General features: G+C 33.9%; 1 protein-coding gene across 1 annotated transcript in view; it reads left to right on the forward strand.

Moving 5' to 3' along the window:
- LOC140431277 (uncharacterized) overlaps positions 1-26,415 on the forward strand; it is a 249,021-nt gene that overhangs the window by 210,345 nt on the left and 12,261 nt on the right. The window contains exons 10-13 of the mRNA XM_072519211.1: positions 2,138-2,370; positions 10,537-10,546; positions 20,702-21,876; positions 22,659-24,125. Of these exons, the coding sequence (XP_072375312.1) occupies positions 2,138-2,370; positions 10,537-10,546; positions 20,702-21,876; positions 22,659-24,125 (2,885 nt within the window). The remainder of the gene's footprint in view (positions 1-2,137; positions 2,371-10,536; positions 10,547-20,701; positions 21,877-22,658; positions 24,126-26,415) is intronic.

Here is a 26,415-nt window from a genome sequence, read left to right on the forward strand (position 1 = left end):
TTTTGATTAATAGAGGACACATTTTTCCGGTATTTTCGATTATATTACTTTGGCCCATACGCCATATTAAGGGTTACTCCAACCTTTTTATGGTGACAATAGGGTTCAAAGAAGATATCGTTTTAAACCATTACCCTATATATTAGGTATTCAATTCTTAAATTCGGTGGAATATTTTTTTTTATTTCTTTCCATCTAACTTCATAAAGATGATTATGACCATCGTTCACAGTTTTGTGAAATAATAGGTGAGCGAGCAGTGACCGATCCAGTTACTCTTTACTATCTGTTTATCCGATGAATTCAATATTTTTATAAGTGGAACTGTAAATAATTACAATTACTGTTATTTGTCTTATTTAAACTCCACGATTTTTAACGATTTGCATACAAAGCAACTGGAAAAATTAAATATATGGGCTGCTATTTTTGGAGATCGACTGGTGGGATCATTTACAATATATTTACAATTAATGAAAGACGTAATTAATACCGCCTTAATTAATATTCTTGAAAATGATCAACAATATACTGATCATTTCACTTTTCAACAGGACAGTGCTTTTTCGCGTTATGCTTTGCTTGTTCGTCAATAGAATTTAGAACACGGCATTTAACAGACAAAACAGCATTTAATTAATTTATATTAAAAGAAAAGGCAGCATCGAATGGCCTTCTTGATCACAAGATTTATATTCCCTGGATTTCTTTTTGTGGAGACACCTACAAAGTAAAATGTATAGAACACCACCCGCATCTTTATTCGTCGACGAATCATTCCGCAAATGTTTCAGAAAACGACGAGAAAATATTTCGAACAAAACCTTTATCATTGTATAGAAGCCAAAGGTCATCAGCTTCAACTAGGTGGTTGATTTGGTCAACTAGGAAATAAGTAACAAGTTAAAAATATTAAATAATATAAATATTTTGTTAGAACAAAGACCTGTGTAGTGTGCCCTGATGTTGGGGCGTATATTGATTAATGAATTTACCAGAATCACAACTAGATCAGCAACTTGTTTAGGTAACATCTTAAGAAACATAGGCTGTGAGATTCTCTGAGTGAATTTCTGTACATAAAAACAAAATCTGAATAAAGTCATAGTGGTAATGCATACATATGACATATGGCATCTAAACAAGTAATGACATCTTAAATAGTCTCTTAATTAAAGACTGTAATTATGTTAAAAAAGGCTTAAATAACGTTGACTGGGTTTCAGTTGTTTTTCTCAAAACAGCAACAGAATTAGCTCAGTTTATTACCAAAATAGATGTAAAGTTAACTGAAATAAATTTTCAGGTACTTACTTTTTCAGGTAAGAAAATTTATTTTAAAATATTATTTACTATAATAAATAAATCAGATACAGTATTGAGCCGACTTTAAAGATTGAAAGACTTGCCAGGGCTTTAAAACGATATCCTACTTGACCCCCATTGCAACTAAAATATGTTGAGGTGATTCCTACCCTGGCTGATCAAAATAAAAGAAACCAAAAATGGCGGAAAATTTTCCCCCCTAATCAAAAATCGAAGTGCTGGGTTTTCAAAAATGTCGCAGCTCCTGATAATGCCTAAATTGCAATAATTTATGTTAAGAAAATGTATTTATTGAGTTTTGAATTACATTTACAAATATTTAAATTTCACCAACAGTCCGATATCTAGTCGATTTAGTCAGTGCATTATGTAGATGATACTACCATCCATAAGATGATTCAAAAGCGCCTAATAATTGTAATATATTTTTTCACATTTTCTAAATCTAAACTGTAAGGTAGAAAGATAGTTAGTTGATATTTACATTAGTTTTTTAAGTTGCTGTTCCCTTTTTATTTTAAAATACTCTTTATTTACTTTAATAACTTTACTAATGTTTGTACTTTGAGAACGATTTCCGAAGTGGAAATTAAAACGTCAATAAAATATTCTTTATTTAGCTACTTTATCCTACTTTTTTTTATAATTATTTGATTTCATTACTAACTTATCTATTAACATTTTAGACTATTGTATTTTTTTCCACAACAACCTTTAGTTGCTATTTTTCATTTATTCTCTTGTATTTAAATGCTGTAATTTAATTTTGTCAAAAATCTCTAACAGAAATTAATATTTGAAATTTTTTCAGTGTCATCCCTGCGCAGTTCATCAGTGAGAGAACAACTAGCGGCTTCAGCGGGCGGCACGGCGACCACTCCAAGCCAGAGCTCAGGACCGTCTTCGCGATCACTCTTCGGCAGATTGGGTATTCGAAAGCCGTCAATTCTCAGCCTCACCAGCCCACACGCCAGCGGCTATGAGGCGGCAGCCGCCCGTACATTTAGTTTGGACGATCTGTTAAAACCTCCCCCAAGACGTAAGGCCCATTTGCGGCTACCTCACTCTCTTTTACTTCCTGTCTGACTGTCTGTCTCTCTTCTGCTGATTAACCCTTTTCGCATTTAATCGTCTTCTTGTTTCCGTTTCCTTTAACACCAGTTCTTATAAAAAATATATCTAAAAACAAGTTAATACATATGTATTTTAAGTGGATATTATATTCAATATAAAACGATAAATATATACACAACATATATTCATTAAAAAATTAGTTTACTTGAATAATAATGTATTTGTCGATAATTTAATTAAACTGATTTATAATTATAAGCAAAATCACATGGGTAGCTCATTAGCCCTTCCTTCTTCAGGCTTATGTTTAGCATACCATTAGCTAATATTTGAACAAACAAAATTATGGAAAAGTAATAGAAACGTACTGTACACCGCCAAATACTTTTATAAATACAATCGTAAGCAAAATCATTGTTGTGAAGCGGAGCTCATTTCTTGGGAAAATGTAATTTGAGGCAAAGTGGCAAATAACTTAGGCAAAGTGAATATTCTTAAGAATACAGTATTAAGTATAACATGTATTTAAATTTACTAAGTTTTAAATGGGTATTTTAAAAATCAACAAAATAGGAGAGAAGGTAAGGCTGAATCGAATGATGATCACCGAAACGGCAAAAATGATCCTGCAAAATCCCGACTAGAGACAAAGTTGATTAGAAGAGTAGATAAAACAGATACCAATTCAATAATTATAATATGGATCATATTTTAGTTCAAGTTGTATTAAACGTCATAAAAATGTAAGGTGAATAAGTGGAGTAGCAAATAACTTACGAAAAGAGATTAATGTCCGTACGAATACAGTAAAATACAGTACAATTTTTTCAATGGGTGTTTTAGGACCATATTGTTATAAACATGTCTGATTTAACTTGTTTTTAAACTAGAACTGGTTTTAATGTATTTAACAGGTAATTTAAAGCAAATTTCAAAAACCGTTATACGTGATTTTATTTTCTCTAAATATACATAGGGAAGAAATTAAATTTTAATTCCTTATAGTTTATGAAAATAGTAGAAGAAAAGAGTAGTATATATATATATATATATATATATATATATATATATATATATATATATATATATAGATTTATAGTTTTGTTTAAAAAACATTGACTATTTACAACTCGGAAACAGTGCTAATGTCAGTTTAATAAAAAAAGACCATAGACCAAAAGACAAAAATGTCGACCATAACGTACATGATCACGAAAATTACGGTCATCAAATCCCAAAAATAAAATGAAATAAATAGACGATGATCACTCCGTTAGGACCTAACTATAAATATAATTACGTTAATTAAAAATACACAGTCAGTTTCATACAGTGTGTTCATAAAGTGTGAAAACAGTCTATTATCTCATGACTTAATTATTTTTAGAGTTAAAGCTCATACAGGTCAATTTTAATTTTTGTTTTTTAATCTTTTTGAAAAAAAAAATTTTGAATTGAACTTTTACCCCCACTATCTTAGCGGATGTGACGTCATGAACAATTTTAGATTAACCCTTCGTTAGTCGCGTGGTTTTTGCTGACGAGTTTAGTCGCACGGTCTACGATCGTAGACCAATATTTTTTTATTGTATAATACCGAATTTTGACAAACTAAACAAGTGATGGTTAAAAAAATATTTATTTATGTCTGTACTTTGATATTAGATATGCTTTGTTCCTTAACTTTGGTAATTTTGACAGTGGTAAAATTAAAAACGAGGTCATGCTTTTTTGTGTCTTTATTCGCATATAAATGAAAATTGTTACAAAAATAAACTCAATTTAGTAATAAACACAAAACTTTTATATTTTTGAACTTAGTAAATGACCAATAGTGATGAATAATAGAGAATATAACAAAAAAGTAAACCACGAACAAAACTAATAAATGGTAAAAGTGGCAGAATTTTAGTCCGTGAAACATTCAGTGCAAATATCCCTGAGATGATCGTAACATCCAAAGTTGCCACATCTTTGGTATGACCTTCTTGTTGACTTATTGCGATCTCGTCGACAAATACAACATCGTCCCACGTAATTTATTGAAATATTAGGAGGAGGGGGTACGACTTCTTGAACTCCGAGTAGTATGCGAGCTCGTCGTATAAGTTTTTTTGGCAGGGAAGGTATAGTTGATCTATATTCAATTTGGGGTTTGATTAGTTCCCATGCTAGTTTTCAATGAAATCGCTTCTTGACACTTTTTCATTTATGCTATTAGCTTTATATAGGTACACAGCAGGCATTTATCGCAGACATATTTACCAGATCATAAAATATGACCATGGGCCGCCGATTTGTGTTTCTTGCTACATTGTAATTTTCACACATTTGGTCAACTGTATCTACATCTATTTTAGTATAATTGTAAAAGGTGACGATTTCGGGTTTCTTCTTATCACCAGTTTCCGGGACAATTACATTATCATTGTGCGTTGAAAAAATCAATAGAAGAGCCTTATTCTTTTGGGACAATAGGAAACCATGGTAATTTTTTTCTGAAAACCAAAAAGTGAAGTTCTTTCGTCTCTATTTTTTTAGGTAAGAACTCTGGTGGTATTTCACGTTTATTCTTTTTCATGGTACCAACGTAAGTTAGTTTTTCTCTTGCAATAGTTTTTTTTGTTAGTGGCACACAGGTAAACCAATTGTCCCCAGGTATCTTGCGGTTTGTTCCTTCTACAGGGTGTACTAACCTCAGAACTATATCTTCAGAAGAATAACTCAGCTTGTGGGGTCCTTTGGGTTGTGTTCCAACGTAGGTTTCGAGATTAAATGTGTAGAAGGTCTTTGCATCCACTAATGCGGATTTTGATGATCTTTGCATCCACTGATGTACGCCACGGGGCTGATTTTCTGCTTTTCCTGTAGTCACTTCTGCACAATACACATACGCAGTTTTGACAGCAGATAAAAGCCATAATTTAATTCCATATTTCTCACGTGGTTTTGTTGGAATATACTGTCTGCAGGGACACTTACCTCTACGTGGTACAAGTTGTTCGTCGACAGTGAGCCTTTCATATGGAACAATCATTTTGAGAAGTTGTGCTACAAATAAATCAAAAAAACTTCTAATTGGAACTAACCTGTAGTGCCTTCGTCGAATAGGTCTATCTTCTTTATTATCAAATTGCAAAAAGCCGCTGATGTTATAAAATCGTTTCAGATGCATAGTAGCTCTAAAAATGGGCCTACCATCAGAATTGCTCCAAAGGTCCTGCAGAGATTCTCCGGTACATTTATGAACACCAGCCAGAAGAAGTAAGCCTTGAATAAAAATGCAAAATTTCAAGTTAATTTATTTTATAACTGTAATGGAAGTATTTACCTATAAAATCTCCTAACTCTTCCAGTGATATTTTTTACAGCTAACATTTTTTTATTACAGATGCGACCATGTTCTCTGTTAGTTTTCACTAAGAGTAAATTGAGGATTGCAGCAGTGAAAAACAATCTCATTGAAGATATAGGTTCATCGGTAATTCGTTTAGAGGCATATCTGGTGGGACCTGGCACAGGATAAAACCCACAAATTTAGTAAGAAAATATGTGTAGCACTTGAGCCACCACTTACCTTACACGTGACTGAGGTAGTGAATATTTGTTCCAAATTGTCCCATCGCAAGCAGTATATTGTAAATCTTCTTGTCTAGGAACTTCTATTTCATTTTCCGAATTTTCGCTTTCATCTTTGTCATCATCAACCGTAGATACATGATCTTTTACAGAAAATTCTTCATCTACTAACTCTTCATCACTAGTGACGGTTTCTAAATTGGTAGATTCATCTTCATTTTCTGTGTCTTCTTCAAGGATTTTTCGTGATTCCTCTTCCGTGAGTCCTTTCCTGGAGCTCATCTTTTATGAAGCGCTTATTATTCTATTTTTCACAAATTATTGTACACCACACTCTCAACTCTAAACTTCAAGCGATCAAGTCTGGTATAACACTAAAGATACTCGACAAACGCTTCCGAAAATAGAACCCGTAAAATCTAATCACCCTTCTCAGAAAAATAAACAAAACAAACATCACGTACATTTGGAAACACTTCTGGGTACAGGTGGACACATAAACAACAGATGTGTTTCTTTCATTTCAAAGGAAACCAAACTAATATTTTAAAACGCAAATACGTTAAACTGTATATAAACCTTATCTTAAGGACATTACGTCTAAAATTTACGATATAATAAATATATAAACATTTGAATTTTACTACTGAGTCCAGGCGTACCCAGAGACAATCCAAAGGTTAAAGGGGAGTGGCCTACGATCATAGACCGCGCGATTAACGGAGGATTAATTAATAAATATAAAGGGCTAAAAAATTAAATCCCCATATTTTCTGAGTACAGTCGTACCAAACTCATCTCATTCAAACTTCAGTATACTAAGTGTAAAAAAAAACAGTGCTCGTATTTCTTAAAATTTAATTCAAAATTTATTTTGCAAAAAAAATTATTAAAGAAGTCATTTTATAATAAAGACAAACAAATAACATAATTACACCAAGTGCTCGAATGGAGTGGCCTATTGTTGTACGATACAGACGGTTGTTTATCTATTATGTAACGATGAGACTACCAAAGAGAATTGAAGTACTATTGTAAAAATAATACCTCGATCAACCATGGGAGCTTATCATCTATACCTTGCCTAGCTCAGTATCTCAAGGGTGAGTTCGTCTTGTCTTAAACTAGGGATTGAACCTGAGTTCTCAGTTGATAGCAAATAAGACAAATTTGAGTTATACTTTAAATTTTTTATGAATAGTAATGTATACTTAATTACTTATATTCATTAATTTAATTATTTTGTTATAATATTTTAAATAACATATAACAAATTTTAGTTTGACGGATACTACAATTCGTTGGGAAGTATTTAATTTCCCTGAGTAATACTCTAAATTTTTTTTATGATCAATCTTTTGTTATTATATTCATTAACTTGATTGCTTTGTTATAAAGTATTTATTTTTGATTTGTTACTACAGATTACTACTGCATATATTTATTCTTAGGTAGAACATTGTGTTCTTGTTTTCTTTGAGAAAAATTTCTCAGTTGTGTTCGAAATTTTTCTGATGGGTGGTAGGAGTGTGTAACGTTATAAACGTCACATCTTTATTAATTTATATTTTAATAATTATTTCATTTTAATTTCTTTATCTTCAGTTTAATTTTTACTATTTTTTATTTATAAAAATAGTTGGCGCCCCTGTTTTTCTCTTCTTCCTCTGTCTTTATTTTCTCTCTTTCTGTCCCATAGAATAAATATTTGCCCTCTCACTTTTGTTCGGCAGACTATTCTGTTCTGTGTTGACTGACAAGCTAGTTTCATGATATCTATAGCAACATTCTATGACATCTGTGCTAACTTCATTCAGTCTCCCACTTTCTGTCAAAACAACTTTTCTGTAGTGGGATTATTTTTTGCCTCTTTTTGAAATTTATAAAAGAAGGCAAAAATTATTATAAGACTCATTTTTATGGTCTACAAATTCTCTTGGGTTTATTGGACATATCAAAACCTTACTGGACAGTTTATTTTCATTGGAGATATCAAAACTTTATTGGTTCACTGGACAGTTTACTGGACAATTTATTGGTTTACTGGACATATCGAAATTTTATTGGTCTTATTGGCATATTTGGACATACAGCCACGTGTGACTGCATCACTTTAAACAAATCTTTGAAAGGATGAAGTTTGACTTGCAATATTTCTTCCTGATATTTTTTGAATTACTATTGCCCCCTATTAATGTCGAACATCCAACTCTGCTAGTGGTCATACAAGTCCATACCATGCCACTTACAGGGTGCTTTATAGTAACCGTAGTACACTGGGTCTACAAAAGGTCTCTCCCCGATCGGAACAAAGTTTACTTTATCGCTTCCAAAGATCAAGATTCTAATTTAATCACTTCAAAATACCTTACTCCACTGTTCTTCCATTTACTCTCTGTAAGTCAAAGCCTAATCAATGTGTTTTTGTCTTTGGTTTTTGTTCAGGAGCGGCTTATTTTTAGGGGTTCTTGCTCGTTATCCATTTTCACACAACTTTCTTCTGATAATGCGGTCCCATATTTGTAAGCCAGTTGATTTTACAATAGTATTATTATCTTTTGTCGATCTGCGTCTACCTTTTAAAGACATACTGCATAATATGCTATGGTCATGGTATTGACTAACTTCAGTTTTTCGGCCTGTTTTTTGCGGACTTTGTCTTTCTAGTGTTAAGATAACGTGTATAAACTTTCATTACTCCTGAGGTTATACCACCCCCATCGATTTGTTTGCTATTTATTGATATGCGTAACCTTCTCCACGAAAGGTAATTGCCGGTCAAAATGTTTTGAGTTTCTCGAAACCATTTTCATTGAATCGGCACATGTGTTTCTTTTCGACAATTAAAAAATATCACCTTAGTAACAACTACCTGAAGTCAGTTTGTCGTACCATTTTAGTTTGCATAGTTTGGTCACTAGTGTACATTCAGAAGCTTAGGACGCAAAATCATAAAAATATGATAATTATTGTATATTTCCAAACTTTTAAGACAAAATTATAAAAGTCCTTCAAAGACTGATTTAAAATGTTTTAATATCTGAAAGCATTTTAAAAGTTCTTAATCTTCGACTACTAATTCCTAAAAATATTATAATTATTGTATATTTTCAAACTTTTAAGACAAAATTATGAAAGTCGTTAAAGGACTTTTGATTCTGAAAGCATTTTAAAAGTTCTAATCTTCGAATGCTAATTCCTAAAATTTGTAAAAAAATTGGCAATCTCGATATTGATATTCGCGTTTGTTATTCAGAAATTTTTGCCATCTCGTATAATAATTAATATGCGCTGAGTCCTAATTTTCACGAAAAGTTGATATTATTCAAATTATTAATTTATATTTAAATGGGAATAAGCCACAATTAAAGGTTAAAATACGTTTATTGACGTTTCAATTTCCACTTCGGAAATCGTTCTGAAAAATTTCTGAAAGAACGATTTCCGAAGTGGAAATTGAAACGTCAATAAACGTATTTTAACCTTTAATTGTGGCTTATTCCCATTTAAATATAAATTAATTTAAAATGCCACAAGAAAATAGCTTCAGAACAATATTCAAATTATTATCCTGTAATATTGCAGATATTGATATATACGAGTTGGGACGCCTGAGTAGGCAAGTATAAAAAATTAAAAGACCCTTATGACCATAAATGTTCTTAAACATAATATCTTTGCAAGGTATTTATAAAAAATTTATGTTTTGGAAAGTTTATGTCAAGTCAAGAATGCAGCACTGATGACAGGAAAGTAATTGGAAGCGTTAATTCAAAATTAGAAGTTTTTGTATGTGTTTTGCGTAAAATAAATCAGTATTTTAATAATTTATGCAAATAAATCATACATATTTTGTATTTATTATTTTTAAATCTAAAAAGAAGCATTACAAAAAATAAGTTTTTGGTCGATATTATGACGACAGCCCTTTTCCGAGCTGCCGTAAACAAAATAAGTATAGCCAATTTGATAACCAACCCTACTACCAAGAAGAAGACAAGTATTGTTTATAAGTCTACTGACATATCTTAACTTTGCATCAAGAAAATACTACGTATATTTTATTTATTTCGTTGTGTTTTTTTTTTTTCAAACTAATAAAAACAAAACGAAAGTCGGTAAAGAAGTCGGTTTGGAGACTTACCGATCAACTTACAATAACTTTGATGGAGCACTGTTTACATTATGCAAATTTGCATTATACACTCGCGTTGTCGCAGTTATCTCAAAAAATACTTTCCAAACTAAGAACACATTATGATGGAATTTTGTTGTAGTTAATCGTCAATATTCTAAAAATCATCGAGCTAGTCGTTGCGGCACATGCGACACATAATCATAGTGTTTTCTATCTATCCACATTTTGTGATCATATTAAGGCTAATTTATATAAACAAAGATAAAATAGTGGAAGAAATGTAATGTTTTCTTTATTTACAATTAGAAAAAAAATACTACTTTTTTTGATACGAAATTTAAATTACCTGTTAATACTTGTGTAAAACTGAACTCTTTTCTATACTTCTCTGTTGTAGAAACTAACCCTTCACTCTCCTGCGTGTGGCTGGTAGGTTGCACAGTATTAAAATATTGTCGCACCATAGGGCTATAAATGTTGTACGTGTACAGCACTATGTATGTAAATAACAATTTGAATTGAACAAATAACGATGTTAAGAATGCTTTTCTATATTACTAACAGTAATTTCAAATGTAGGATAAATATTTTAGGGGCAAATGAGAAAAAATTAGTGAATTTTATTAAGTTTTGGTGTCACTTACTCTATTTTTATCTTTTCAATGTCATCTTTATCATTTGCCTTTATCGCCGATAGGTACATCTTATAATATGCCGTATAGTTTAACGTAGATTTTAGTAGGAGTCCACATGCTAAATAAGCTTAAACAATAATCTGAGAAAGTCGTTTTAAAAATGAATTTAAATAAAATAAAAGTGATATCAAATCAAAGTATCAAAATAGACCTAATAGTAAGAGTAGAATGATACTAAGATTTAAAATTTCAAAGAATGCATATACCTAAGTCATATGGTCAAACTAGGCAAATAGAATCAAAGGGCAGAGATAACTAGAAAAATCTGAATAACTTGGGCAGTGGTAGGAAGACTTAGTGTTGTGTTGAAAACGTTTTGTTGGTATTTCTCGAGAGTTGTATTATGTTGTTGAGTATCTTTGATATTATTGAAATTGATTCTTTGTCCATTAGTTTGAGTAGTTTTGCTTGTATATTATCGGGACCTACTGCTTTGTCATACTTTAGCTGTGTTATTACAGAATAAGCTTCCTGTTGTAATATTCTTGATCCATCATTAACGTCTTCTTATAACTCAAAGGTGTCGCCTCTTTGAGCCTCAAATAGTTTCCAAAGATATTCTGTCCTTGTTCGTATTTTACTCTGTTTGTCCAATATGATGTTTTCGTCAGAATCAATGAGATTTTTCATTTCTGTCTCCGTCTTAGTCCACCTGTGCCCTCTTTATTTTTCCTATGTACATTGTGACTTTTGTACTTTGACTGTAGAGTCTCAATTTCTTCGCATCTTTCCTTTGCTTCCTTTCTGTCGGTTCCCTGGTTTTCCTTCTTATTGTTATATTTATCGTATGATACATATGTCTGGGTCATTTATGGCTTTTCTTCTTTTGTCCATTAGTTTTAAAATCTTATCTGTCATTCACGATTTTTTCTTGATTAATGTACCTGCCGTCAAGTGTTAATCCTTTACATTTTAAACTATTTCTGTTATTTATTTAATCGTTTGTTCTTCATTTGATTCGTCTCTAATTGTAGTCACTTGCTCTTTTAATGTGGCTTGGTCCATCATTTTCGTATTAAAGTCGTTTAGCATTCGTATATCGTACAATTGTGATCTTCTTTTCTGCACTCTTTTGAGTTTGACCCGGTATAAGTGGAACGTGGTCCGTCTTTAAGTCTGCTACAGGATAATTCTTAACAGGTTTAAAGCTGTTTTGGAATCTTGTATTTACTAAAATGTAATCTATTTGACTTCTAATGATTCTTCCGGGTCTTTCTTGGGGGGATTTATACGTGTACAGCTTTCGAGGTGGTAATTGGAAGAATATCCTGGTGACAACTGGTTCGGCGTCTTTTGCGAATTTTTCTAGGAGGTCTCCTCTCTTATTTCTGAAACCAAGTCCATGGCTCTGATGTACTGTGTCATATTTTCAGCTAAATTTCATACCACTATATTTGCTTATCAGAAAGAAATTTCCTTTTATTACGTTTTGTTTTTTATAATTTTTTTCAAATGACGGTTTAGAAATATGTTCTTTCTTTTATTCCATCTTTTTTTGCTTATAATTAGCTTTATTGTTTGCATAGTTTTCCCCTTTTTCATCCTTCAATTTTAACTAACCATTTTCCGTAGTATCTTTCATCTCCGTTTATCCGGTTTTACTTGTTCTAGGTAATAGGTAAATACAATATGTTTAGATCATCTTTAGTGTTTAATTTTTTCTCTATATTATAACAACTAAATTTTTTTTATTAATTTTTAAAATCATTCCGAGTGTGTACTTGAACGAGGTAACATCGTATCAGTGTTTTGCTCCGAGTTTTAGTGTTTTTGTGAAACCAAACAACTACTTTTAAATACTAGTAAGACCAGACTTTACCGTATGTATCGATAAGCCTAATTGCATGATTTTTTTGGATCGATTAGTTAATTAGCAAATTAGTAATTTCGTCAATAACTGGGTCAGCTACCAGTGGCGTAGGCCTACTTAATATGTATTTTTGGAAGAAAATACATAAAACCTAACTAAATTTAACAAATAAATAAATTTCTCGTCTACCTTTGACTACAAGGGTACCGATAACAAATACAGTTCTCACATCAGATCCTCACAGTTCACAACTTGTCAAGATGTCACAAAATATGCAGCATAATTCTACTTCAACTTCCTCATATGCAACTGCAACCAAATCAACTCCCAGATCAACTTTTCCAAAGAGGGATCAAGCCATAGTACTGCATGCCGATGAAAATCTAAAATTGTTTGATTACGTCAAGGCAGTAGGTGACGCTATTGGTCCCAAACAAATCCTATTCGCATCCAGAATATCTAATAATAGAATTTGTATATATTTAACTAATTCAGTACTCGTCGACAAACTTCTAAAATCCCATCCGACTTTGACAGTAGGAAACTCTGTGATGAATGTTCGCAGGCTAGTCTCTCCCACAAAAAGAATAATAATATCCAATATATCTCCATGTATACCACACGACCTTGCAGAAAATGCTATAAAAGAACTTGGGCTCCAACTGGCCTCCCCCGTCTCATTTTTAAGAGCAGGTATCCCCGGCGATGAATATTCGCACATCATGAGCTTTAGAAGGCAAGTATATGTTTTTACCTCTGATGACAATTTCAATCTGCAAACTTCTTTAGTTATCCCATTCGAAGGTAATGAAAATAGAATATTTTTGTCCACAGACAAAATGGAATGCTACATATGCAAGAAGTCAGGGCATATTGCCTCAAATTGTCCCAATCCTCCACCTAATTATATAACATCCCAGCCTCAGCCGTTAATATCAACCCAGATAATAGATCCCTTACCACCACAGTCTTCTATACAACCCGCAACATCACCACATATGTCTGCTACAGAACCAAACAATTCCATAATGACTAAAACGCCCACACATAAACGTGGCCACTCTGAAATCGAGAGCACAAGTGAGCAGACTGATATTCCCGATAACCTCTCGGTCGCAAATCCGTCCGAGGACAACATCATGCCTCCTCCTAGTAGAGACATTAAGAAACCAAAAAAGAAACCCAGAACAAATTCACCATCAGAACGTTACCTTTCCGATTTAACAAAAGACGCTATCAAAGAATCCTTTAAGCAAACCTCAGAATCACTTGTTATTCCTCTAGAAAACTTGATAGCCTTTGTCGAAAACACTTTCGGCTGTAGTGACCCCTACGCTGAAGCTCTTAAGTTTACAGAAAATGTATCAGGGCTAATTTCCAACATTCAAGCATTATACCCAACTTGTCAGGAGAGGTCTATCAAAAACAGGCTAACCCGTCTAACCAAAAAACTGATAAAGGCCTTAGGCACTGATCCAGAAGAATCCGAAAGTACGCCCAGTCCAAATCTTTCCGTCGATTCTAATGAAGATAACTACAATTCTGACAGCTCACAACTATCCCAATCTTCTCAATTCAGCTCCTATTAATACTAACACTATGCTAAGTCTAATTCAATGGAACTGCGATGGCTTTTACCCCAGACTAGAATATTTACAAAAACTTATATCGGACTGCTCGCCCAAGTTTATCTGTCTTCAAGAAACCAATTTCACCAAAGATCACAACCCCTACCTAAAAAATTACACTAGCTACAACTTCCTAAGACCCACACACCTACGAGCAAGTGGCGGTTCATCTATTTTTGTTTCCAACGATATCTTCCATCAAGAGTTTGACTTACACACAAGCCTAGAAGCGATTGCGATAACCGCATGGTGTCCCAACAAGATAGTTATTTGTTCTATATACATTCCTCCAAACTACAACTTATTTAGCTCAGAACTAAGCGACCTCATAAAACAACTGCCAAACCCTTTCATCTTAGTTGGGGACGTTAACGCTCATAGCACAACATGGGGTTCCCAGCGCACCTTTGGGAGAGGTAAACATATCGAAGATATCATAAGCAACTCTAACATTAGCCTCTTGAATACAGGGAGCCCCACATATTTCCACATCCAGTCTGGAACCTCTTCTTGCATAGATCTAAGTTTTTGCGATCCTGGAACCGCTCCCCTGCTTCAGTGGCAAACACTAGATAGCTTATATGATAGCAATTACTACCCCATTTTAATCTCAAGTCACATACCCGAAAATGCGGAAGTCATAAATAAATGGAAAATTGCCCAGGCATATTGGAGGTTATTCAGTGACACTCTAGAAAACCTTTCAAACCAAATTATTTTTAAGGAAAACATCGACGCTGCCGTACAGCAATTTACAAATTGCATTATAACTGCGGCCAACCAATGTATAGGTAAATGCACCATAAATCCCCAAGAAAGGCCGTCCCATGGTGGAACGACTCCTGTAAACTCGCAATAAAAGAATACAAAAAGGCCCTTAATAGATATCGCAAAACTCGTAGCATCGAAGATCTTATTCATTTTAAGAAAATGCGTGCAAAATCCAAACGAATTCTGAAGGAAAGCAAAAAAGAATCCTGGAAAAAATTCGTTAACAGCATAACTTCAGATACCCCTCCCGCTCAAGTGTGGACAAAAATTAAACAAATGAGAGGTTTAAAAACATATCGTAAAATATCCGCAATAACAGATGGAGATAATATCATTACAAATGATAACCAAATAACCGAAACGCTAGCCAAATACTTTCAAAACAAAACTAAGTCTGAACTCTCCATTTCGTACCCCACAAACCACTCACCACCTAACCCTATCCAAACCAATCCAATAAACCTCGCCTTCACAGAAGTAAAGTTAAAGTTGGCAATCTCATCAATAAAAAACTCATCTGCAGGTCCTGATGACATCCCGTCTATCTTTCTCAAACATCTACAGGCAGGAACCCTCCTGAAGCTACTTGCGCTCTACAATAAGATATGGTTCAGCCAAAGCTTTCCGAGTCTTTGGCGACAGTCGCTTATCATACCGATCAAGAAAAATGACTCATCTTCTAACTTTCCCAGTGCCTACAGGCCAATCTCACTAACATGCACAATGTGCAAACTACTAGAAAAGATGATAAATAAACGTTTGCTTTGGTTTCTTGAAGAAAATAATCTTATAGATGCAGCACAGTCGGGATTCAGACCCAATCGAAGTACGATGGATAACCTGGTACTTCTCCATACAGAAATAACCCAAGCTATATCAAATAAGAATGAAGTCATCACAGTTGCCTTAGACTTAGAAAGCGCTTTTGACACAATAAACAGAGCTGTTATTATTAGAAAACTTGAGCAACTCAATTTAACGGGTAATATTATCACCTTTATAAACAATTTCCTACAAGAGAGATCATTCAAAGTAGTTACAAATGGGAAAACATCTACATCACATATCTCACAAAATGGAGTACCCCAAGGCTTAGTTCTCAGCCCCACACTATTCCTTCTTAGCATCAACGATATAAACTCTCTTGTTCTCCCTCCAATAAAATACTCAATATACGCAGATGACCTTGTTCTCTATTGCCAAGGTAAAGTTACAAGGAGCACATGCTCTTTACTCCAAAACACTCTTAACAATCTTCATAACTGGTCCACTAAAATTGGAGTCAAATTTTCATCTGGAAAATCTAAAGTCATAAACTTCTCTAGAAGACATCACACTCACCCTCCTCTACTTCATCTAAATGGCTCTCCTCTTCAAGTTGTTGATAAACACAAATTCTTAGGAGTAATATTCGATAAAAGACTCACATGGAGAGATCAGATACAGAATACAAAAACAAACTGCCTAAATAGAATCAACATCTTAAAAACTCTAGCTCATCATCAATGGGGGGCAGAAGAGAAAGCCCTCTTAAGAATTTACAGAACATTGATCCGCTCTAGGTTGGATTACGGAAGCATTCTTTACATATCTGCTTCCGATACTCATCTTAAAAGTCTGAATACAATTCACAACACTTCTTTACGCATTAGCCTTGGCGCCTTTAAATCAAGTCCTTCTGAAAGTCTTTATATCGAATCCTCAGAACCTCCACTTTTTATAAGACGGCAACGTTTACTTCTATCCTACTTCTCTAGAATTTCTGCTAATCCAAAAAACCCAGTAATTAAACTAATTAATACTCCCCACTCTGTCCCAGATAATAGTCACCCTCGAGCACATTCTCTCTCACAAATTTTAAAAAGTTTGCTAAAAGACACAGATCTAAAACTCACAACTCCGTTTACTACGTCCAGAATCCCCCCGTGGACCAAAAAGCTACCTACTGTCCTTACCAGCTTGAACCGATACAAAAAAGAAGAAACGCCCAGAACTCTCTTGGTGCAAGCATTTAAGGAACTTATACAGACACAGCATTATGACAAAATTCTTTACACAGATGCCTCCAAAGAAGAACAGGCCATCGGTTGTGCTGTCAGTACCTCAAATACAACAGTAGCATCATATCGGCTTTCTCCCAGATGCAGTATACACACAGCCGAACTGTATGGAATACTCAAGGCATTAGACTTGCCCATTGCTAATGAGAAATCATTAGCAATTTGCACCGATTTTCTCTCCGCCATTGACTCAATCAGAAATATATACTCCATCCATCCCATTGCACAGTGCATCCACAGTATCTGCCAAGAGCAGTCAAAGAATGGTGTTTCAGTAACTATCATCTGGATATCATCCCATGTTGGTATCAATGGAAATGAGAACGCTGATCATGCAGCAAAACTGGCCTGCTCCTTAGAAAATATGGAAAACATACAACTTCACCAAGACCTAAAGGCCAATATCAAGAACAACGTACTAAGCATTTGGCAAACACACTGGAATGTACAAAATACAAAACTACGCACAATTCAACCAACTGTTACCTCCACCACCATGCCACAAATGAGCAGAAAAGACAATATTATCATCAGAAGGCTCAGAATAGGTCACACTCGTCTTACTCATGGATATCTGATGTCGTCTGAAAACCATCCTCGCTGTGAACATTGTAATGAGTCCTTAACAGTCCAGCACATATTACTAGAATGCGTCCACTACAAACCTCAAAGAGACTACTACAACTTTCCAAATAATTTAAGTGATCTACTTGGTTCTACAAACATGTACAGTGCCATAATTCGTTTCCTAAAAGACTGTCACCTTTACTACTTAGTGTAACTATATTAAGATGTTGTTAATGTATCTTAACTTGTACATAACAGATTGTATATGTATGTAAACATAAGTATATTGTAATAAACTTGTACCAGTGTCAATGGCCCATAGTTGCCGAGACACTTTAATTTAAAATAAAAAAAAAAAAGAAATTTTTAAAATCTAATATAATTTTAATATTAATTTATATTAATATTTATAAATTTAATAAAATTAAAATATAACATTTTATTTTAATATTTATCAGAACAATTTGTTTCGGATATATAATCACTTTTCCAAGTGACTTTATTAGATATACTAAGTACATTCAATTTGATACATACAAGAAACTATTGTTAGTAAATATCACAAACTAAAACGAATAAAATAATTTATATCAGAAAAAGTCAATATTAAACAGATGGAAGTATTAAACACATAGTCAGATATTGAAGTTTCCCTAATAAACCCGTTGCACGATACTTGTTAGTTGTCCAATTTGACGATATCATTTTCGTATAGAAATATAGTAGAACTCTCAGATTTGTAGGTTTTAATAAGATATTGGCGCCAGAACGGTAACTAAATATGTAATTAATAGTATTTATTTTTTATTTAGGTAAATACCTTTATCAGGAAATTATGTTTTGTGTTAAAATTAATTTTGACCAATTTTTATTTATTTTTGACCTTACACCTTACACCTTTCCCCTTGATGGCATTGATAACTGATAGAATATAATATTTTGTAATTACTCTTGTTATAATTAAAATTATTGATACTATTATAATAGTAGATTGCTGTCATTGTCATTCAATTTTTATCGACGTACCAGGCATAATATTTATGAGTCAGTCACTGTTTTAAGAACTATGAAACAAAATCAGCTCTTAAATTTTTCCACAGAATTTTTTAAAATTCGGAGAAAATACAACGCTTCTATTCACCCCCGTATAATGCCATATAAGGAAAAATATTGTATTATTACCAGAATAATATTAAACGATGTCAAAATATGTACCTACAAACTCATGTAAGAATATTGACAATCCAAATACAAATAAAAAAGTTATAAATTGTCAAACTTAATAAATCATTTTTAGTGGTGGAAGTTTGTGCCGGGGAGTGTAGTATGCTTCTAGATTTCTGCTTCTATAGCTCCTGTTTCTTCTATTTATTTCTCCTTAGTATGTAAAAGTTTTAACTTATTCTGTTTTTGTTCCTTCAATTTCTATATTAAGTTCTTGTCTTGTTTCTCCTATCTGCATAATGTTTGTTTTGTTAATATTTATCTTTAATCCATGTTTAGTGAGTACTTCTTTTCATGTTTCCAAATTATTCTAAAGTTTGTCTTTAGTTTTTGCAATTAGCACCAAGCTAAGTGGGCCTTCATTTATTGTAAACGTACCAGATGGTGTATTATTACTAATTACGGCATTGTTGCTCTCACTGTATATTTTTTTGTATCATACTTAGTAACTTGTTTTCCAGTCCTTTTTCTCTTAATATTTTTCATAGTTTCTGTCTTGGTACTTTATCGAAGGCTTTTTCTATGTCAAAGAATACTACGCATATTTTCTTTTTTCTTGCAGCACTTTTTGTGTTATCCATTTTAAAGTAAATATATATTCCTGCATACTCATACCATTTCTAAATCTACTTTATGCTTCGTCTAAGGTGTGTTCTGTCACTGTTCTTAATCGTTTGTTTATTATTTTTTCTAAAAATTTCATGTATATATAGCTGGTTCCTAATAAACTGATACGACTCTTAAAGTTTATTATCTCATTTTAAATAAATTTATTATATATATAAATTTAAATACTTAAAATTTGTAAGACTTATTCTGCTCCACCTCAAAAAATTTTCCATAACACGTATAGATAAAGAACGGCCACTAGTACCAGAACTTCCCCTGTATTTTTCTAAACTCTCGAAAATTAGTTTGATTTGAAAATCTGCTTCTAATTGTTTTTTATTATTTAGAAATTTGTACAAATAGTAAAAGTTTAGAAGAGACATATCCATAAATTAAAAAAAAAAGTTTTTTATACCAGTTTGTCACTTTCCGCACACGTTCAATTGAACACAATAGCATATCACTTTTATCCATTCCGGCCATATATTTATTATAGTCTATAATACAAGTTCTTTTCATTTTTGTACGTCCAGTATCTGTGCATTTTTTTTCTGTTTTTTCCATATCAACTTCGTGTAGAGTAGTTAGCATCCATACCTCTCTTTTGTCTTTCCACTTCATAGCTAACATTTTGCCATCGTTTCTGAAAGTTTATTTATTTTTAGCCAATTTTTCAGAAAATACAGGCATATTTCCCCTACTCTCCTTTACCGTGCCACAAGCTTCAGTATTTCTATTCTATAACCAATCAAACAGTTCTGGATTTGTGTACCAGTTATCTAGGAATAGCTTCTGACCTTTGTCTTAGTATTTATTCATTAGGGTTGTTGTAATATAACCCAATTTTCGTAAATTTTCAATATCAGAGCTGTAAGTACTCGAATCCGTATATATAATAAAATCACAAATATATCCAATTTTGCAGTCTACGAGTAAAAAAAATTACCTAATAGTTTATTATCGAATTTATTCTATTTGATATACTTACGTAAAGTTCTTGACTGTACGAAAAATTATGTTTTTATTAATTTGCTTCAGGGTTTATATTGGGTGAAAATTGTGTGTTTATTATATTTCATCTTGAACTTTTTGGCATTCTTAACAGTGTATTTTAATTAACTATATGTGTATAATATTTGTACAAATTGCAAGCGACAAATTTCATTTTTTTTTTTATTACTTTAAACTTTATTTTAAAATTTATTTTAATACTTCTTTAGGCACTCCTTCACCTAAAAAGAAGAGAAATAATTCAACTCCAACTAAGAAAAACATAGCTGACAAGAGACAAATTCTTCAACAATTAGTGTCCCCCAAACCGAACACGAAAAAAGTAAGTTTGGGGGAGCTAATTCAGTTGAGTGAAATGAAACCAGACACTGATATCAAGGGCGAAAACGGAAAAGAAACAGAAACAAAGTTTGGAGGCTCCAGTGCCCAAGCAGCCCTTATTGATCCCAAGCTGGAGAAGAAAGTCACATTTGCAAGGCTTCTTAATAAGGTTTCAGCAGAGATGAGCTCTGGTAGCGAAGTTGAACTTGGTATTATGCAAACCAATCGCTTGGGATGTATGTTTGCAAGACCTTCCAGTACCCCGCCATCTCCTAGCGTGGACGCCAGGTCTCCAAACAGCACATCCAGTAACCAAGGTAGTGACTCGTTCACCAGCTCAGATCTAGCTATTCCCAGTGCTTTGAGTACAAGTATTTCAGATTTGCTGATCAACAGGAGACACAACCGGCTGCCGAATGGACGACAGAAGCCCGCTAGCGCTGATTCTATCCTAGCGATGTTCCGAAACTTTTCTGCTAGTTCTGCAGCGGCAAACTACCCATCTTCTTTAAAGATCACGCCTTCAACTACGCCGACAGCTTCCAGTCCGCAAGACGACATTGTTGGGGACGACGACTCGTCCACTTCTTCTATCCACACACCAGTTTCCTTTTCCAGTGGAGCGCCCGAGAGCCCAATCTTTCAGCGTCACGCTGGACAAGGTACAATTGAAGTACCCGTGCTTGATCCGTTAAGCGCACATAAATCGTCCAATAGCGGCAGTAATTTGTTGCATCCACCAACTATCTTATTGGAAATACCAAGCACAATCAATAAGTGCCTTTCGCCTATTAGAGAATTGCCTACCCCGCTACCCTCTCCCATGCCATCTCCAGCATTGACACCGATACTTACTAGACGTAGCAATGCATCATCCTCAATGGACGACGCTGAGCTAAGTGATGACAGGATATCAGTAGAAATACCGAATATTTCTATCAGCACCGATTTTGATGACGACGAAATTCACTGCCCCGATATTCCGATCGATCCCCAGGCTGAAGACGGGCTTATTCTAGAAGAAGCTGCAGCTCTACAACAATCAAATTTATATAGATCAAAGGTAAGCCTGCTAGAACTCTTACACGTTATATTTTATAAAATTTATATTATTTTTTTATTGACTCGGTTCTTAATTATCTTTAGTAATTGTTGAATTTAAATACAAGAGTAATAAATTAGTTTAAGTCAAACTAATAAATTTTAAAATAGTTGGAAAAAATTTTTTTCTTGTTCCATCACTTTTTTTATTGTACCGTACCTTTAGGTTAGCTCAATAATTATCCGTTTCTTTTGCTCATATAGGACACCTTTGGGATTGGTTCTTGATATAAATCAAATATAGATTTCTACCTAAATTTTTTATGAATGCCCTTATTGTTTTTCTATAAGTTTGATTAAATTACATTAAGTGAAAAGGTACGATTACCTTTTTTTCTTGGAGTTATATGACCCAGAGCTGTTTGAGGCTTATTCGCCGATACACCGATTTTGCTTATTTTTCATGTCATAATATTTTCCTTATCCCACTTTTTTTTTAATTATTTAATTTTTTTGTTCACTATTATTATTTTCTTATGATTATCTTACTTGGACATATAATAATTTTTCTACCCTTAGACGAATTGAAAATATGGTGAAGTTTGTCTGTGCGTTTAATTACTATATTTTTAACCTCATGAAGTAATTCTTTAATTATTTTCCATCTTAGGTTTGTTGTTACTTGATCTGATATTTGTTTGATCTTAGTTCTTAGCAACTTAAAATATTTAAAACCCTCAAATATGAAACCCTCTGTTTCTTTGCAAAAGTAAAATTTAAACCGTTTTTTTGTATTTTTTTTAGAATCGACCACCTCCAATTGGCCAATCGCAAGAAAGAAGCAAACCAGCAATTACCATTACCATTGATCCTCCACCTTTAGTGATCCCAACCTTAACCGTTCAAACACCATCACCAACTATTCCCAAATTGCCCTCACCAACTTTTCCCGGGTCCCCTCCCCCCCATAGAGCTTCTATTCCGAATACTTCTTGTTTTCAATTTCCCTCTCCCAAACAGTCCCGAAAAATGCTGAAGGATTTTGACAAGCCTACATCGTTGGATCTGCCCTGTGCTCCACCAATGATTACTATTACGTGTAACATGAGCGAGATAGAATCTGATACAGAATCTATTTCACCAGCTGTAAAGTCATCTGCTGGTTTGGAAGGTCCTTCTGGGGGGATGACATACTTAAGTCCTTTTTCAATGAATCCAAGAGGGGAGCACACTGCTTCAGAAAGTAATTTAAGTAGCTCTGGATACAGCTCTATGGCAAGTCCTGGTCCTTCAAGATGTAGCTCAAACAATCCCTTGTGTCCTACAGAAATGGATGATCAAGGGCCTGGTGGGTTTCACAGACGGCAATCGCTAACACCGGTCTTAAAACTAAATCCTGGTTCTTCTAACTCTTCGCAACAAGGGAACTCCGATGAACGACGTGGAAGATCTGATTCTGAGACTTTATCGGATGATCCGTTGGTAGAGTCCAACGATGAAGGGATAGGAACGGACCACATAGATGAAAAGATAGATGATGGTGATCTTAAAAGCGCCAAAGAGTTAGAGGTGTTTATGGTTACAGAAGGAGAAACATGTAAGACTTTGCTTGATTTACCCATAGCACCTGTTCCAAGAGTGGCTAAATGTCTTAGCTTAGAAGAAAATGTTGACAGACTGCTACCGCCTTTATCTTCTAGCAAGAATTCCCTACAATTACCGTCAATAATAGTGCAATGCGAATCACCGGGATGTGAAAAACACCTTAGCCCGATGAGTTCCAGAAGCGAGAGTCCTTTAAGCGATCGTACGTCTGGCTTAAGCCGATTTTCACCCCAATTTTACGGGAGACATAAAGACTTACTACCATTCACTGACTCCGATGGCTTATACGATTTTCCTAGTTCGGACAAAGTAAACATTACTACCTGTACGCACCACAAGAAACCCGGCAGGAAGAGAGAAAAGAAAGTTCTGCGCAATTGCAAAACGCCTAGTCCTACAAAACATTCCCAATTCACTTTATATAGTCACTTAGATATACCTAATAAGGACTTATATAAAGTCCCTCCGCCTAGAAAGTTAAGTCCAAAACGTAGAATAAATCGTTCTCAGGTAGTTAGTTCGTCTTCTAGTTCTGATAGTATTACTTCGACCACTAAAGAAGTAAGGCTTTCCTCTTCAAGTCCAAGTCCAGATACTATCCGATGGTCATCACCTGTGGCATGGTTAGGAGAGAAATGCTCCAAGCCGGCAGAAGAAATAGCCCAGGTAAGTGTGTTACACTTTTAACACTTAATGTATTTTATTGAAGCCGCACAATTTTGTTCCACAAATGGTTTTTAGATACGATAGATTTTTTTAACATTCAAAGTTTAATTTAACTTGTGATCAAATTTTCGGGTGATTTATGCCTGTTTTATCTGTTATTCTTTTACGTTACATTTATTTACATTTGAGACATTTATTTAGAATTGAGAGAAGGTCTTAAACAGACGTGGCTATCAATGGAGTTGCAACTAACAAACGTATTCTATCCTCTCTATGTTACAATTCTGTATTATCAAGAGACCATCAATTTACAAATAATTTAATTTGTTTTTGCAATCTTTACAAAATCAGATACATTTGTCTAAAGGTGATTTAATTTTTACAACATTACAATACGTTTACATTTTACAACTAACACATTAGTTTCATAATTACAACATTACATTAAAATAAGTTAGTCTGCCATGTTTTGCAAACAATTGATTTACAATAGACTTGACAATTAACCTTAGGCGACGATCTTGACTGTCTTATTCTTCAGCGCCGACATGTGTACCTCTGTCTTCATGATCGGCCTTCTTGACGCCATACCTGATAACATTGGGGTAGGCATAGTCATTGTAAAGAACTTAAACTTTAATCGGTATTAAACTAAAAATTACAATTTTTGTGGTTAGCAAATTTAGAAAACAAAATGGATAAAAAACGAAAACCTAACCTATTAGCCAGGATAAGCCTGTAGGTACCTATACCAAATTTTATTAAAATGAAATAATTTTTAATGGGCGTTTGGATGTCTCTATCACTTAGTTTATTTTTAATAGTCGCTTATATGGTTTTCGGTGGCTGTCTCTAAATGTTACCACGCGTATTGAAGCCTACAGTCCTTTGAGATTTCTAAACAGCCATTTTATAATCATTAATTTATGATCATCTCCAGAAACTTGGATGCACTTGAAAACTCCACCATAACACTGAATACTAAGTCCATTGAAAGAGTGAGTAAATTTAAATACCTGGGATCGTGGCTTTTTGAAGACTGGGCATCGGACAGGGAAGTAAAATGTCGCATTGAGCAAGCTCGACAAGCTTTCGTAAAATTCAAGAAGGTACTGACTTGTTCAGAGTTCGATCTTCAACTGAGACTAAGGTTTACTAAGTGCTACGTGTGGTCAGTGCTGCTATATGGCGTAGAGGGCTGGACACTCAAAACGAGGGATATAAACAGATTAGAAGCTTTCGAAATGTGGCTCTATCGCCGTATCCTAAAAATACCATGGACAGCGAAAATCACAAATATAGATGTCCTTAAAAGAATAAACCAAGAACGCCAACTTTTCGAAACCATCAAGAAAAGGAAAACGGCGTATCTAGGTCACATCATGCGAAATGAAAAATACCAGTTCCTCCAACTTATAATCGAGGGTAAAATTGAAGGCAAGAGAGGAATGGGACGCAAGAAAATGTCCTGGCTCCGAAACATAAGGCAATGGACAGGGATTAACGACATACAATCTCTGATACATATTGCAAGAAATAGAGAATTAATGGAAAATGTGATCGCTAACATCCATTAGTGGATTTGCATCTAAAGAAGAAGAAGAAGAAACAGCCATTAAAAAAAGATATGAGTATATATTAAGCCAAACGAATAAATGAACTGAAACCATAAACATCATCAAAAAGAAAAAATAGAAGTTACGTCAATGTATAGACTCAGCTACCAGATAACAACAATAATTGGGAAAATATTATAGACAACATAAGTGGGGAGTATCTGAATAACTTAAGGCTTGCAAACGACATAATCTTTAGTACTGACCAGTTAGATCATGCCTGTTAACTTCTTCAAGACCTTCAGAGCTCTTGTACACGAGTTGGCCTTAAAATTAACTTTCCCAAAACAAAATACATGACCACCCTTGTAATGGTCAAATGTACTAATGGTACGCAAATTGAAGTTTATACTCATAAGTATCTGAACCATGAGATTAAATTAGGAAGGGACAATCAAACAACACAGTTAAACAGGAGAATAGGACTAACATGGGCAGCTTACAGAAAACTGAGGGAAGTTGTTAGATCAGATATTCCCATGTAACTGAAAAGAAAGGTCTTTGATCAATGTGTACTTCCAGTTCTAAAGTATGAAGCTGAAACATTGACCCTTGCCAGAAAAGTAATCAATAAGATACAAGTTGCAGCGAGACCAGTGTACAGGTCTTGAATATCAAGAGTTTTAAATCAAATAGTTAGGTGAAAAACTGGTGTTTCAGAAGCAGGTAAAAGA

The sequence above is a fragment of the Diabrotica undecimpunctata genome, unplaced genomic scaffold, assembly GCF_040954645.1.
Source record: "Diabrotica undecimpunctata isolate CICGRU unplaced genomic scaffold, icDiaUnde3 ctg00000614.1, whole genome shotgun sequence".
In the NCBI taxonomy this organism is placed as follows: domain Eukaryota; kingdom Metazoa; phylum Arthropoda; class Insecta; order Coleoptera; family Chrysomelidae; genus Diabrotica; species Diabrotica undecimpunctata.